The following is a 15433-nucleotide window of genomic DNA, read 5'->3' as shown; positions in this document are numbered from 1 at the left end:
TATCTGATCCAGCTCTTATAGAAAAATTACATGACATGATTTTCACTGGGGAATAATCGCGTGCCTTGTTTCCACTTGTGGGTTTTTCTCATGTGATGCGCATGTTTATTTTTCATTTGTGAATTTCTCACATCATGATTCATTCATTTATACTGTTGTACATGTGCAATTTAATGGTTTTGGACTGTCTATGTTATCTTATGTAATCATGACATTATGAAATGCATAAAACACTTGAGATCACCTGTGGAAAATGTGATAACATTCAATTTCAGGGCATAACATGTCAGGATCCTGCTAGAAAACCAGCACAGTTGGTCACCAGTAAAACCAGCATATGTTGTGTTTTGGATGCTGGTGTGCTGGTCAACCAGCATGACCATGTAGGGTGACCAGCTAAACCAGCACCAGCTGTTATTTTAGCAGGAATGTGATCACACATTATTCACATTATGACACATGTTTTTAGACACTTTACATACAGCGATCAGCCATAACACAAAAACCACCTCCTTGTTTCCACATTCACTGCCCATTTTATCAGCTCCACTTACTATATAGGTGCACTTTGTAGTTCTACAATTACAGACTGTAGTCCATCTGCTTCTCTGCATACTTTGTTAGCCCCCTTTTACCCTGTTCTACGGTGGTCAGGACCCCTATGCACCACCGCAGAGCAGGTATTATTTGGATGGTGGATCATTCTCAGTACTGCACCGACACTGACGTGATGGTGCCGTGTTGTGTGTGTTGCGCTGGTATAAGTGGATCAGACACAGCAGTGCTACTGGAGTTTTTAAACACCTCAGTGTCACTGCTGGACTTAGAATAGTCCACCAACCAAAAATATCCAACTGTGGGCAGAATCCTGTGACTACTGATGAAGGACTAGAGGATGACCAACATAAACTGTGCAACAACAGCAACTGTCTCTGACTTTACATCTACAAGGTGGACCAACAAGGCAGGTGTGTCTAATAGAGTGGACAGTGAGTGGACACAGTGTTTAAAAACTCTAGCAGCACTGCTGTGTCTTATCCACTTGTACCAGCGCAACACACACAAACATGCCACCACCACGTCAGTGTTACTGCAGTGCTGAAAATGATCCACCACCCAAATAATACCTGCTCTGTAGGGGTCCTGAACATTGAAGAACAGGGAAAAAGGGGGGAACAAAGTTTGCAGAAATGTTCTTTAGTGAATAAAATGGTTCTACATAGAACCGTGAACACTCAGAGAAGCCTTTGCATGATTAAAGGGTTCTCTGCATCATGAAATGGTTCTTCAGATGGAAGCAAAATGTGCTGTAGATGGTTCTATGTAGTACCTTTTTGAATGTGGTTCTATATAGCACCCAAAAGGGTTCTTTTATTGTTACGATGTCAAGCTTGTAACAATTGAAGAACAGAGGGTTCTATATAGCACCCAAAAGGGTTCTTCTATTTTTACAAGTTCTTTGCATTTTTAGCAGGTTCTTCAGATTGATGGAGAATGTGTTGTATATGGTTCTATATAGCACCTTTTTGAAAAGGGTTCTACATAGCACCAAAAGGGTTCTTCAATTGTTACAAGCTTGACATCGTAACAATAAAAGAACCCTTTTGGGTGCTATATAGAACCACTTTCAAAAAGGATCTATATAGAACCATATATAACACAATTTCAATCAATATAGAACGCTTCCATGATGCAAAGAACCCTTTGATCATGCAAAGGGTTCTATGAGAGTCCATGGTTCTACATAGCACGTGGTCCAAACAGGAAGTAGAGCTACAGCGCGTGTTTTCACTCACCTCCGCCGCTCCTGTAGCAGAGGTACGGAAACCTCCACACGTTGCCGAGGCCCACGGCGTAACCCACCGAGGCCAGAACGAACTCGAGACGGCGGGTCCAGGTCTCTCTCTGCTGCCCTGCCGGCTCCGCATCCTCCAGCTTCATGATCTCCACACCGCCGTCTTCCTCTTCACTGTCAACGGCCAACTTGCTGGATCCGCTCGGCGGCGGTTTGGTGTCGGTTCCCATCCCCATCTTAGTGCACAGGCTGGGGGTGGAGGATGCAGGAGCTGACGTGACCCTTTAATTTACAAGATTTCTAAGATATGGATCTGAACATGCGGCTACCGGAAAGACTGAGGCTACACTTGACGAAATATAGGTCATAAAATCGACTCAAGATGAGTGACTAACCGGCCAATTAATATTCTAATATCAGAATCTCCTCCACAGTGTGAGAAGTCTACAGGCTACAGGCTCCGCAGGGGCTTCTAAACTAACGTACATGAACGAATGATGGATGGATGGATGGATGGATCTACATACCTTAGAGCGACACCAACTCAAATTTCGTAACACGCGTTTTCTTCACCTGACTAAACTTCGACTTACAGCCATTAAATTCCAGTCAAAGCGCCTACAGCTCATTACTTTCTCTTTTATACGGTTCGCGTTACACAAGTTTTTTTTTTTTTCGGAGACCAGTACCCTTGTTTCCTGTACTGAACGTCGCTGAGAGACAATCGTTTCCCACCGGTTTTCCGGAAAACCCCGCCCACTGTGCGCTGCGATTCGCCAGCAGAGTCCCGCCACCTGCGCTAGGATTGGATAACGGGTAGGCAAATACATAACGCCGCTGCAAGAACAGCGTGGTGGTGGTGGATATAGACCCTCCCTTCCAGGCAGACGTCAGCAAGAGGCTTTTATCAGCCTCCCGCTATGAAAAAAGCGCGCAGAGATGGATGTGGGTGCTCCTCTCTTTGTGGACTGTTTGCACTGACGGCCGGACTAACGAAGCTAAATAATGCTGTTTTACACCTGAGTATAGACTGAACCTTTACATACACACAAGTTTGTATTATTGTCTTTGGCAGGTATTTTACATCTGTTTTAATGTGTTCACCTAACTCCACTTTAACCCCTTTAACCATAAGCTTATTATTTCCTTGCACTCATTATTTTGTTATTTAGTTATTATTCTTATTATTAAGACTTATTGTACTGTCAGTACCATGTAACTAATGAGTAAGCTCTGTAGTTATGGAAAGTGAGGAAGCATCTATGGGTCCCTAGAGTTTAAAGGGTTTATCTCAGGAATCAAAAGAAATCGTTGGGTTCTTTTAGTGCTTTAAAAAAGACAGACAGGCAGGCAGACAGACAGACAGACAGACAGACAGATAGATAGACGGATGGGTAGATGGATGGATGGATGGATGGGTGGGCAGGCAGATGGGCGTACAGTTAGACAGTTAGACAGACAGGCAGATAGACAGACAGACAGATAGGTAGACAGACAGACAGACAGACAGACAGACAGATAGATAGATAGATAGATAGATAGATAGATAGATAGATAGATGAATGGGTAGATGGATGGACATCTGCAGCAAACTATTTTAAAAAAATAACATTTTCTGCAATTGTTAACACAGTTACTTTATGTTTGAATAGCTTAAAAATAGAAAAATAGTAATTATGGCATGTGCAAAAGTCTATATACCCTTAGCAGATATCACAGCTTGCAGATGCCAGCTAGAAGTCTTTCTGTTCTAGTGTTAGGAATTTTCACCCACACTTCCTTGCAGAAAGCTTCTATTTCGGTAATATTTTTGCCCTGTATGTTTTTAGATTTTTAATGATGTTCAAGTCAGGGGACTAAGGGAGCCATTCCAAAAGAATCAGGAGATAGCCTAAGCTTCAGTTTCTTTACTGTGTCACATTTACTTCCAGAATTTGATAGTGTTCAGTAGAATTCATTCTTCCACCTATATTTGCCTTAGGCGGCAGGTAAGGCTTGTGCAAGCAATGCTGCACAGTAGAATGGTGCACCATCACTCCTGTGTTATGTAAAACCTCCTGTAGGGCTTTTGCTGTCATGTGGGGGTTTTGCTTTGCCTTTCTGGCCAGCGTTTGAACAGTCCTGAGAGCTTTCGTGCTCTTGCCTTGTTTTCCTCAGTTCTCCTTAACTGTCATTTCTTAATGGCATTTTTAACAGAGGAAACTGAAAGCTAGCAGTGCTTTGATATCTTTTTATATTGCTCCTCTGCTTTGTAGGCATATATTAGCTTCATTTTCAGATCGTCAGCCAGCTGCTGAGAGGAGCTCATGATTGTTGTGCATTAAAAAATGTGTTATGCTCTTGTCATCAGCTGACAATTCCTGCTGACAGATCTTGAGCTGCCAACATGGTCCTAATGTGTTAATTATGTTTTGAGACTTTACATCAGAAAGGGTTCTTTTCAACATCAAAAAGAATATCATCTCTCTCTCTCTCTCTCTCTCTCTCCTCACCCTCCCACACATAGTTGCTGCCTCAACCGCCTGTCATGTTTCAGGGCTGTGTAAAGTGAGTAATCCATGTGAGATTCTTTAGTAAGAGCTTTTGTTCATCCTTGGTTGAGTGGTAGGTTGGAGTTCTTTGGAAAAGTCTGGTTCACCATGACTCTGCAGAAGTGAGCAGGGTGAAGGCTGGGTGGCGCTGTGGGGTGGGTGAAGAGGAAAGGTTGGGTCCCACATGACCACAGCCTGAGAACAATAACAGTGGTCATACAGAAGTGAACCAACATCAGTCCATACAACACTGTTGGAGACGGATGATTAAATCATTGAGCATTAAAAACATGAGGAAAAAGCAAGACAAGAAGAGGAAGCAGGAAGTGCCGTATTGATACAGATGAAAGTCTCCTTTGTTCTAGTTTTTGTACATATACACTCCAACCTGTACAGTGTAGGCATGTTCTCACAAATGTGGCCACGTCTTCAAGGTAATGTCTGTAGAGAAACAATAATAGTCTGTATGTGTGTATGGATGTATGAGTTAATGCGGCTGGTGACATCATGTGGTGTAAATTATGAATAGCTTGAACCATAGCCAGACCACAGACAGACAGAGCATGGACCCTGTGGTATCTTCACTGGACGTCATAGTCTTTGAGCAAGAGTCCTAAAGGGGAATTCCACCAGTTTTTCAAGATTTCTGCACAGTTTATTCATTGAGATATAATGTGGTTTGATGTGAAATCATGCATTTTAGACAAACTTAACAACTTCATCTACAGTGGTGGTGATAGGAACCAGAGGGCACAATGTCTACAATTCAAATATAGCCACTTTTTCAACTACACTCTTAAAAAAGATGGCTCTTCAGAAGTTCTTGAGTGAAGACAATGGTTCTATATAAAACATAAACACTCAAAGAACCTTTAGCGTGTTCTTGGCATGGTGACTTTGTTCTTCAGATTGATGGAGAATGGGTTGTTTATGGTTCTATATCAAGTCAAGGTCATTTATATAGTGCTTTTCACAACAGGCACAAAGCAGCTTTACCAAAAAAAAAAAAAAATCCAGGTCCGAACCCCCATGAGCGTCGCCATTGGCGACAGTGGCAAGGAAAAACTCCCTAAGAGCAAGAGGAAGAAACCTTGAGAAGGACCAAAACTCAAAAGGGGAACCCATCCTCCTCTGGTTGAAGCTGGATAGAAAACAATAACAGCAGAGAATAAAGTTTGACCATCAGTACAAGATACGGAAAAGGGGAAATTATCAGCTGAGGTTTGGTGTGTGTGTAATGAATGTCTCTAATGAAGTAAAGCTGCCCTCTAGTGGTTAAAAGGGCACAGCTGTCTAACCTTCTTTTACATGTTTTGAGAATAATGTTTGATTTTCATCATTATTTTTCAGTTAAGTATGAAAAACTGTTATTTACTCTGGGGACATTTTACACCAAATAGTTTCATCAAAGTGTCTTTCTTGGTATGAAGAGCAGGTTTTGTGCAAATAATGATTTGACAGTTTCCTTTTCCAAAGCACATATTAAAAAAAAATTGGTCCAAATTGGTTAACAGATGTTAACAGTCATTTAGTACGGTTTGATGTGAAATGGTTCACCTCAAAAGAAGTTGCAGACTCTGATTTCTTTACAGTGGTGGTGAAACGGACCAGGGGTCACAATGTCGACCAAACAAATATAGCCGTTTTATTTACTATCCAAAACCAACAGTGAACCTACACGTCTTCTGAATTCATATCTGTAATTGCTGATAATGATGCAATAGAAGAAAAAAATGGGCAGGATATTTCCTTACAGCACCCTTTACAATGCTTTCTTTTTTCAAAAGAAATATAAGGTTCAGGCCAAAACCATGTTGTAATACTGTTCTAAAACATCGTCTGTGGAGTGTCTCAAAAGCTTTAGATGTCTGGTTCCTATCACTATGAACAATTCTGAATTGTTAAGTTTCTCTATAACATAGCATTTCACATCAATCCACCAGAGGTGGGAACAAGTCACTAAGTTGCAAGTAATAAGTAAGTCTCCAGTCCCGAGTCAAGTCCCAAATCAGGACAGGCGAGTCTTGATTCAAGACCAGAGTCAGTACAGCAAGTCTCAAGTCAAGTCCCAAGTCCCGAGTCCTAAACAAGTCAGTAAGCATCCTTCAGCTAATTTGAGGCCATTTCAACACTGAACACAAATATGATGGTAACAGTAATACAGCCTTTTAGTGACAGAATGTTAATAATATTTGACTGTATATTTTTTTTTTATTATTTTTTACCCTTCCAAATAAATAAACATTAACCATGACGAAACGGTATGCACGTGTACAACTACACATCATAATTTTTGATGATTTTTGGGAACAGTCAAAGTCCGAGCCATTAATGTTTGAGCCAAAGTCAAGTCGCAAATCTGTTTTGATTTTGTCAAGTCCTGTTTCAAGTCATCAAATTCGTGACAATGACTTGAGTCCACACCTCTGCAAACCACTCTGAAACACTTGGTTTGCATCGAAACCATTTAACTATGGAGAACTTTTAAAAAGTTGGCATAATTCCTCTTTAAACACCTGAAAGCTTTGAGTGCTGATGAGCGCTGACATGACAACAAGGGGACAATATGTATGGGCCGTATTCCCCAACTGCTGCAAACAAAACCTCTTGTCTCCAAAATGATAACTTTACAGGAGAGGAAAAAAACATACTTTACTCTTAATGTAAGTCAATGGAACCAGATTTTTTTGGGTCATTTCTTTTGGTCCATTGATCAAGAAAAAAACCACAATGTAAAGGGCAATAAGCATTTTCAAATTATATCAAAAACTGAAAAATAACAAAAACAAAGATACATGGTTTTGTTCTGACAGCTGCGAAATATCGTGACTAATATTTAAGGGTGAACTTGTTGTCCTCAGAAGGAACCTGTTTAGTCTTTAATATGTTGAGCTATTGTAAACCCAGCAAAGAAAACATGGTAATTTTTATTGAAACCTTCTGCCGTTCACAGTTATTCACTGTAGGCCATCTGATTCTGCTCAATTTATCAGTCCCCCTCTACCCCGTTAAAAATAACCCAAAATGTGTTTTGGGTACACATTGGATACAGAAATATTTTAAAACATTTTGTGTTAAACATTACACAAAATCTGTTGTCTCCAACTGAACACACTAATGTGTCTATTTAGAGATAGAATGTGTTTTTTTTTAACACATCTGTTTTAAGAGTGCATGAACAGGATTATACCTGTCTCTATCAGTAGGAGTATTCTGAAATGTCTGTCTAATCAAATCAAATTAAACATAGAACATCTATTGATTAATTGCTCTCAGTATAATAGCAAAAAAACTGCCTGCATAGGAAGTGATCATTTTTGTAAAAGGCAATTTTTTTGTCCTCATTTACTGGAATTTATGGGCACAAATGATTTGAGCACAGCAGCTTCCCTTATGTGAACATTTCATGATGAATGACCCATAGAAATGCTCCAAAATGGCTTGGAATAAAATCTCTTAACACTAAAAGTAAATACTTTTTTTGTCTTCTCCTGTGAAGTTACCTTTTTGGAGATATTGTTTTTTTTGTTTTGAAACAATATTCAAAATATAAATTTAACTTAGACTAATTATTTATTTAATCTCAGCAGAAAATGAAAAAATTAATGAGTCCATATGGTCATTTTCCTCATCATTTTATTTAACCAGTTCTTATTACAAAGGAGGTCAAGAGGTCATTTGGCTTTTGTCCAAAGTCAAGATAAATTGGAAGAGCAAAATGAGCTAAAAATCTCCAGCAGAGTTAATTACCAGATTCGTAACCAAAGAGAGTGGTACCATCAGTATATGCGAGAGACTTTGTCGGCTCTTATTTCATCTTGGAAGTCTTCCATTACTCAGTGGTAGATAGACTGACTAACATTAGCAATTTTGGGTTGTGGTTGCGGTGAATGTTCCTGGACTGAAACATCGTCGTGAATGTATTTAACAGCATTCGTGCCAGCATTTGGCAAGAGCTAAACTCAGAAGCATCTGCTACTAGAGACAGAAGAACAATCCGCAGTGTGATTCTGACTGAAGACTGGCATTTTACCTGGTTCAGCAAACAATTATTCCTCACATCTTTGTGTTCTGAGAAGTTTTAATAAACAAGTTAACAATGCAAAGACAGAATTCTTGTTACTTTAATGAAAAATGTCTAAACATTTTTAACACTATTATTCATCCTGAATTTATCACTTAAAAAGACAGCTAAATAATTCAATCAGTTCAGATAATAAACAAATAAGATATTTCAGAAATGGCAACTTTACAGAAGAGGGAAAAACATTTTTACCTTCGAATGGAAGTTAATGGAACAAGATTTCTTTTCAAGTAACTGTGGAGCTTTTCTTTTGGTCCATTAATAACAAAATTTTAGTACGTGGTAAAGAGCAGCTGGCAAATTCTGTAAGTGCAACACCACAAAAAAGGAGATATGAGGTTTTGTTCTGACAGCAGTGATACAAAGGCAGTTTTCATTAATGTTAAAGTTGACTTGAAATCAAAATGGATTTTTATGCCTCATTAGTTCATAGCCCTGACCATATAAAGCACGATTCATCATATTAAACCATTTAAGAGGCAAAGTTTTCCCATAATCTTCCATCAAAATCTGATTTATGATGATGTCACTGTGCACCAGTGGGCGGGGATAATTATAATATCATGTTTCTCCTCTACCCACCCACCACCACTGCCTATCGTTACACTTAATAATAGTGTGTTTTACTCAGAAATACTTCACAGAAGGAAAATGCATTATTATTTCCAGTTCACACAGACTTTAACCCTGAGGTAGTGAATGCCGGAAAACACAAGCTTCCAGTGGAACGGAAGCACGATGGGTGGGACTGGGTTTGGAACCAACTGTGCAGCGATGGACTCGGCAAGCTGTAGCAGATAAGTGGTGTAGTTCTCTTCATGTGGGTTTCCATAAGTGCTCCAGCGTCCTCCCATAGTTAGACAAGATGGATAATGTGGTTAGTATATCTCAGCATATGTGCATACTGATCTCAGTAAGGTCCTAAGAAAAGAGAGTGCGAATTCCAGTCTGGCCCATCAGCATTGCAGGATATAAGAAACCAGTCAGAACACAGGTTTACAATAGGCAACCAAAACGCACGTTTCAGGTAACCAATCAGATCACAGGATTGAGTAAGCAATCAGAGCGCAGGATCCCAGTAGCCAATCAGATTGCAGGATTCAACTAGCCTAATAGTGTCCAAGATTACAGTGGCAAATCAGTAAGGAGGATTCCAGCAGCCTATCAGAAAGCAGGATTCAGCTAGCCAATCAGCTCAGAGGATTCCAGTAGACAATAAGACACCATCATGATTCAATCAACCAATCAGAGCACATGGATTTCAGCAGCCAATCAGATTGCAAGATTCGAATAGCCAATCAGAGTTCGTAATTGCAGTAGCTTCAGATGCCTGGATTACAGTAGTCAGGCAGAGCGCAGGAGACTGGTAACCAATCAGAATTCATAATTCAACTTGTCAATCAGAGCACCTGATTCCAATGGCCAATCAGATTGCAGGATTCAAATAGTCAGAGTGCAGAATTCCAGTAGCTATTCAGATTTTCCTGCATTAAAGTAGAGCACAGGATAGTAGGATAGTAGTAGCTAATCAGAATTCTTGATTCAACTAGTCAATCAGGGCACATGGATTCCAGTAGCCAATCAGATTGCAGGATTCAACTAGCCAATTGGAGTTCATAATTCCAGTAACCGTTTAGATGCATAGATTAAACTAGTCAGTCAGAGTTCAGGAGACTGGTATCCAATCAGAATTCATAATTCAAGAAGCCAGTCAGTCAGATTGTAGGATTTAACTAGCCAATCAGAATGCAGAATTACAGTAGCTATTCAGATTCCTGGATTCAAGTAGCCAGTCTGAGCGGGAGACTGTTAGCCAATCAGAATTCATGATTTAACTAGTCATCAGAGCGCCCGATTCCAATAGCCAATCAGATTGCAGGATTTAATTAGTCAATCAGAGTGCAAAATTCCAGTAGCCATTCAGATTCCTGGAATAAATATGCCAATCAGAGCGCAGGACAGTGGTAGCCAATCAGAATTCTTGATTCAACGAGTCAATCCGAGCGCCCGAATCCAATGGCCAATCAGATTGCAGGATTCAACTAGTCAATCAGAGTGCAGGATAGTGGTAGCCAATCAGCACTGCTAGGTTCTGCTCTGAGGGTGCTGAATACAGGCTGTGGTGGTGCTGCGGCGTGGTGAGCAGCAGATGGAGCAGTGTGGTCAGTATATTTCCTTTGTCCGGCTCCTGCGCGCTTCTCCTGTTTCAGGTGTTACTGTTTGATCCCTTCCGCTCTCCGTACAGGAATTTCAGCGCGTGACGTCACCCAGCGCGAGAGGCTGCCGCCGCTCCTCGCCGCTCACCCAGAGAAGAGCTGGATTTATTACAAACTCTTTGTGTTTTTCTTCACGGGCTTTTCTCCCCTCTGTCCTGTTTTCTTCATGGTTTTTAAACGCGTTCGGTCCGAAACAGCATCACGGATGTGCAGCGAGAACATCACTGAAATCTGGACCAGCATGTGAACTTAGAGGCTCCTTCTGCTTCAAGCCAGTCAAACCAGCAGCAGCGAGTAGATGGACGAACAAGAAGGTAAACACAAAAAGACAGACGACACCGCCAACACGAACCAAGCGACTGTAGCGTTCATGTTCACAGACTGTGAGGAGCTGAAGGCAGCTTAGGTTATATTCGCCAGCTTCTTGCTCGAATTGTCCCGTTCCACCTTAAATAGCGCAGCAGTTTCGTTCCGGCGCCTCAGTAAAATTACATTTCCAAAATGTATAGGTACGAAAGTAGCAGCTCAAAACTACTTAAAGGAGAACTCCACCCAATTCCTAAAACTTCCACATGATTAAGTGGCTGAGATGTAAACAAAGCCATTCAGAGTGGGTTGATGTGAAACGCTCCGTACTGGAGAGACTTGGCGAGTCAGAATGGTTCACAGTGGTGGTGATAGGAACCAGACGTCTGAAGAGTTTAATGCTTTTGAAAGAAAGTTGTTAAATGAAATTGTTAGATATTTGACTCACATAGTTTTGTGATAAAGTTTAGGCTTTAATCCTTTTATTTGAATCCATTCATGGCAGAGGGATACAAGCAGGGCAGTATAAGGCAAAATAGTCCCCAAAGAAAATGTATTCTTTCAGATTTATGGCTATTGTACCATAATCAACACCTCATATTAAACTCAGTATACACATGTAGGTTCACTGGTGGTTTTGGATAGTAAATAAAATGGCTAAATTTGTGTTGTAGACATGGTGACCCCTGGTTCCCATCACCACCACTGTGAAGAAATCAGTCTGTAACTTTCTCTACAATTAACCATTTTACATCAAAACCACTCTGTCATTCAGAGTCTGAATGACTTTGTTTACATGTCAATGACTGAATTATTCAGAAATTTTGAAACTTGGTAGAATTCCCCTTTACAACATCTTTGGACCAAAAGATTTTTAATTTGCGCTTTAGAAACAGGAAACTGTCAGATCACTGTTTACATAAAACCTGCTCCTCATACCAAGACAGACAGTGATGGACGTGAAACTGTTCATTGGAAAATGTCCTCAAAGTAAATAAGTACTGAGTAACATTATGCACCTTTTTGTTCTACGAACGCCTGCCTGAAACTAGAATTTGCTGTTATTTGTTATGTTATATAATATTCTGTAGCGCCACTTTGTATCCCTCAGCCTCATCTATTCGACAGAATTCACAATTTTGCACCCTTTTTGTGTTTTTTGTGTCTGTCAGGGTCCTCTTACTAGCACCAACAGGAATCCCCAGTATGAAATTAAATCATGTTTTAATAGTTTTTAAATTTCTATTCCCCTTTAATTTTTTCCTTTTTTGAATTTTAATTTGAATGATCTCAGTGTTTCATCATCTACAAAGCAGATGTATGAAAAGCGCTACATAAATAAAGTTGCCTTGTCTTGCCATAGCGATAAAGAAATCCACTGATGTGCCACTCAGGTAAAGGCTAATAAATACAGATATAACACTCTGCTTTTAGCTATAATTTCCAGCTGCATTTGTTAGCCAGCGAAAAAAAAATCAAGCCCTCGTGCCTGAGGCGCTTAAAGGTTTTCAAGAAACATCATCAGAGGAGGGTTTTCCTAGTCTTTAAACTGGAAAATCTCACCCTCCATACTGCAGTGGCGCCTCTGCAAGAGGTGGATAGGCATGTTTACAACAGATGTAACTATGGTTACTTTTTTTATTTTGGTGGGAGTGCCCCTTTAAGTCACAGAGGAGTGCAGATGCTGTCATCAGCAAAACATAATGAATCAAACAGAGGAATTTGTGAGTAAATATTGAGATTAAAGTGCAAAAAAGTGAACAAAGAGGAAAAAGTAGGAGTTAAAATATTATTGTTTGAAAATACTCCAAGTACAAATTAATCAAAACGTAACTGAGTAAATGTAAATAGCCACCTCTGACACACCCTTGAATTGGCCAGAGCAAGAAAAAAGTGCAAGTGAACAAAAATAGGTGGCTTAGCCTAGTTTAAAGATCCTCCCCTACTAAAAATAGCTGGAGACACACTAACGTAAACCATATTTTAGGCCGGCTCTCTTGGACACTGATCAGCAGGAAGCGATTACATAATGGGAAAGCAGTCACATAGCTAAATTCTGCCTATGCCAAAGCAAGAAGTCAGTTTAAAGAACTGTGAATGAATTTGCAGTACTTGTGAGTAGATTCTAATCAGATGGACCGGGTTATTGGTGTGTGCTCAAACCACAGATAGGACTGAGCACGTGTGCGTGGGATGCGGAGGCAGGATTCAGGATGCTTTCCACGTCAAGGTCCTCAAAGACGTCTGGCACAACGCTTGTTTTCGGTAAGTCTTTATCTTAACAGCTCTTTAAAAGGGACCAGCCTGTTCTTTCCAGGGATTAGGAAACGTGATGGGCCAATTTCTGTGAATGTGGGTTTTTTTCCCCCAAGTATGTTTCTTTATTTATTTATTTACTGTGCACTCTCAAAAGACATATGATGTTAAAGGGGAAGTCCACAGATTTTTCAAAAATGCCTGCATAATTCAGTTGTTGAGATCATTTTGAGTGGTTTGATGTTAAAAGGTTGATTATAGAGAAACTTGCTGACTCTGGTTTCTTCACAGTGATGGTGATAGGAACCAGGGGGCGCAATGTCTACAACTGAAATATATCTACACCAGTGATACATGTGTCTTCTGAGTGTTTATATGTTATGTTGATAAAATAGTGGTAAATCTTGAAAAGCAAGTTTTCTTTGGAACTGCCCTGCATGTACCACCATGAAAGGCTTTTTAAATTACGTTTTAGGTCAAAACTTTTTAAAAATTATCGTAAAACAATGTCTTGGGTTTCCGGCAGTTTATTCACAATCATTTCACGTAGTAATGTTCTGTGAGGCAGCTTTTAGAGGCATTCAAATGTTCAGATGTCTTGATCCTATCACCAGCACTGTAAAGCATTCAGACACGTTTCCTTGCAGTGAATGCTCTGAATGACTTTGTTTACATCCTAATAATTTAATAATGTACTATAATTAAAATAATAAAATTTGGTGGAACTCCCCTTTAAGCACATCTGCATGTCCAGTTAAAGGGCCCATGTCAAACATTTTCTTGTATGTGATTTTTTTTTCTGTTGAGGCCCACTTATAACATCTGTGTAGTTTATGTGCCAAAAATGGTCCAATAATCTATTTTTACATCATCATTTTCCAAACTCTCTTCATCTCTTTGTATTAATGGGTTGTTTTGTGACTGTGCCTTTGAAGTAGATCTAAGATAAGTGATCTCTGTTCTATTGAGTGCACTGTATTGTGCCTCCTTCAGAAAGCACTCACGCTGCTTCTAACTTCAGTGTGAATAGGTGGAGCTACGTTGCAGGTGGATATATGGAAATGTGTTGGTTCTTGTGACATCACAGAAACTGAATTCAAAGCAGTCTTAGTCTTTTTGCAGCTTAGTTTCGATATACGGACTGTATGGAATTGGGATTGAGTGATTTTGAAAAAGTGTTTAAACATTACTCCTTTATTTAAAAAAGCAAAGAGTTTTTTTAAGTTTTTAGTTTAGTTTTGTTCCATAATAAGAGCCCTTTAAGGACAATTCTTGTTGTGTGACTTTTAACTTACATTTACAATGGTATGATACAAAATGTGTTTAAATAGTTCCTCTAGAATGTGTGGTGTTAACCCGTCATTGTTGAAAGTGTGCAGTTGACTGCTTACTTTTCCCCTCTCAGTAAGATATACACAGATGCAGATAATGACCATATGTGTGAACACATAATTTAGATGGAATGTGAGATACGCCCCCGCCCCCCACCCCCCCGCAAAGAAATACCAGCAGCGCTTATTTACACGTGGTTCACTTAACCATAGTGTAAATATTGATCAGGATAAGTAAAACATTGAAGTATGAGGAAGTAATTCCACAAAGGTGCTCGAGTAGCATGTCATGAATTTCTTGCCAGTTCCCTGTGGCAGAAACGCTGCCAGTCTGAGCCGTCTTGCTGCATATCTGCATACAGGACAGGTTCTGTAGCCACTTCAGTCTGGTCAAGCGAATAAGTAAGCTTAGAGGAGTCCTGCAGTCGGGTGGTCTTTGTGTCTGTGTGGACCTGCATGTTTACGTTCCTGCAGATTGAGACTCTGTCATTGTGAACACTGTTTGTATGAGAAGCTGGTTCCACAGAAATGAAAGTAGTTGGTCATTTAAAAGGAATGAAGTGTTGATTCTGCAGAAAGTTGATCCACTCTGCTGATACCTGTTTGTGTCTCTCTCTTTCTCTCTCTCTCTCTTTCCATCTCGCTGTCTCTCTCTCTTCCCCAACTCTCTTTCTCTCACTCTTCTCTTTCTCTCTTTCTCCATCTGTCTCTTCTTTCTGCCACTACTCTCTTTTTTCGTTTTGTTTTTCTATAACCCTTCTTCTTTTTCTTCTCCCTCTCTTTTTCCTTCTTTCACTCTCTCTGTCTCTCTGTCTGTCTCGGTCTCTCTCTCTCTTTCCCTCTCTCCTACACCCCCACTCATTTTGTCTCAAATACCTTTTTTAGCTGACTTTCTTTCTTTCTTTCTTTCTTTC

The 15433-nt window shown here is 40.0% G+C and overlaps 2 protein-coding genes across 4 annotated transcripts in view; one reads left to right on the top strand and one right to left on the bottom strand.

Moving 5' to 3' along the window:
• Window positions 1-2782, bottom strand: part of si:ch211-225b11.1 (uncharacterized protein LOC561694 homolog) — a 30559-nt gene extending 27777 nt beyond the window's left edge. Inside the window, exons 1-2 of one of the 3 annotated variants that reach the window (XM_036598993.1) lie at window positions 2323-2782; window positions 1797-2077 (exon numbers count right to left, since the gene is read on the bottom strand). In XM_036598993.1, the coding sequence (XP_036454886.1) occupies window positions 1797-2031 (235 nt within the window). In that variant the 5' untranslated portion in view covers window positions 2032-2077; window positions 2323-2782. Of the gene's footprint in view, window positions 1-1796 lie in introns of all 3 variants that reach the window. The other 2 variants (XM_036598991.1, XM_036598992.1) reach the window with 2 other exon arrangements.
• Window positions 2783-10528: 7746 nt separating this feature from the next.
• The window catches only part of limk2 (LIM domain kinase 2), a 55469-nt gene continuing 50564 nt past the window's right edge, over window positions 10529-15433 (top strand). The window contains 2 exon segments of the mRNA XM_036598990.1: window positions 10529-10940; window positions 13101-13197. Of these exon segments, the coding sequence (XP_036454883.1) occupies window positions 10925-10940; window positions 13101-13197 (113 nt within the window). The 5' untranslated portion in view covers window positions 10529-10924.

The sequence above is a fragment of the Colossoma macropomum genome, unplaced genomic scaffold (assembly GCF_904425465.1).
Source record: "Colossoma macropomum unplaced genomic scaffold, Colossoma_macropomum, whole genome shotgun sequence".
In the NCBI taxonomy this organism is placed as follows: domain Eukaryota; kingdom Metazoa; phylum Chordata; class Actinopteri; order Characiformes; family Serrasalmidae; genus Colossoma; species Colossoma macropomum.
This window is presented reverse-complemented; position numbering and strand designations above follow the sequence as displayed.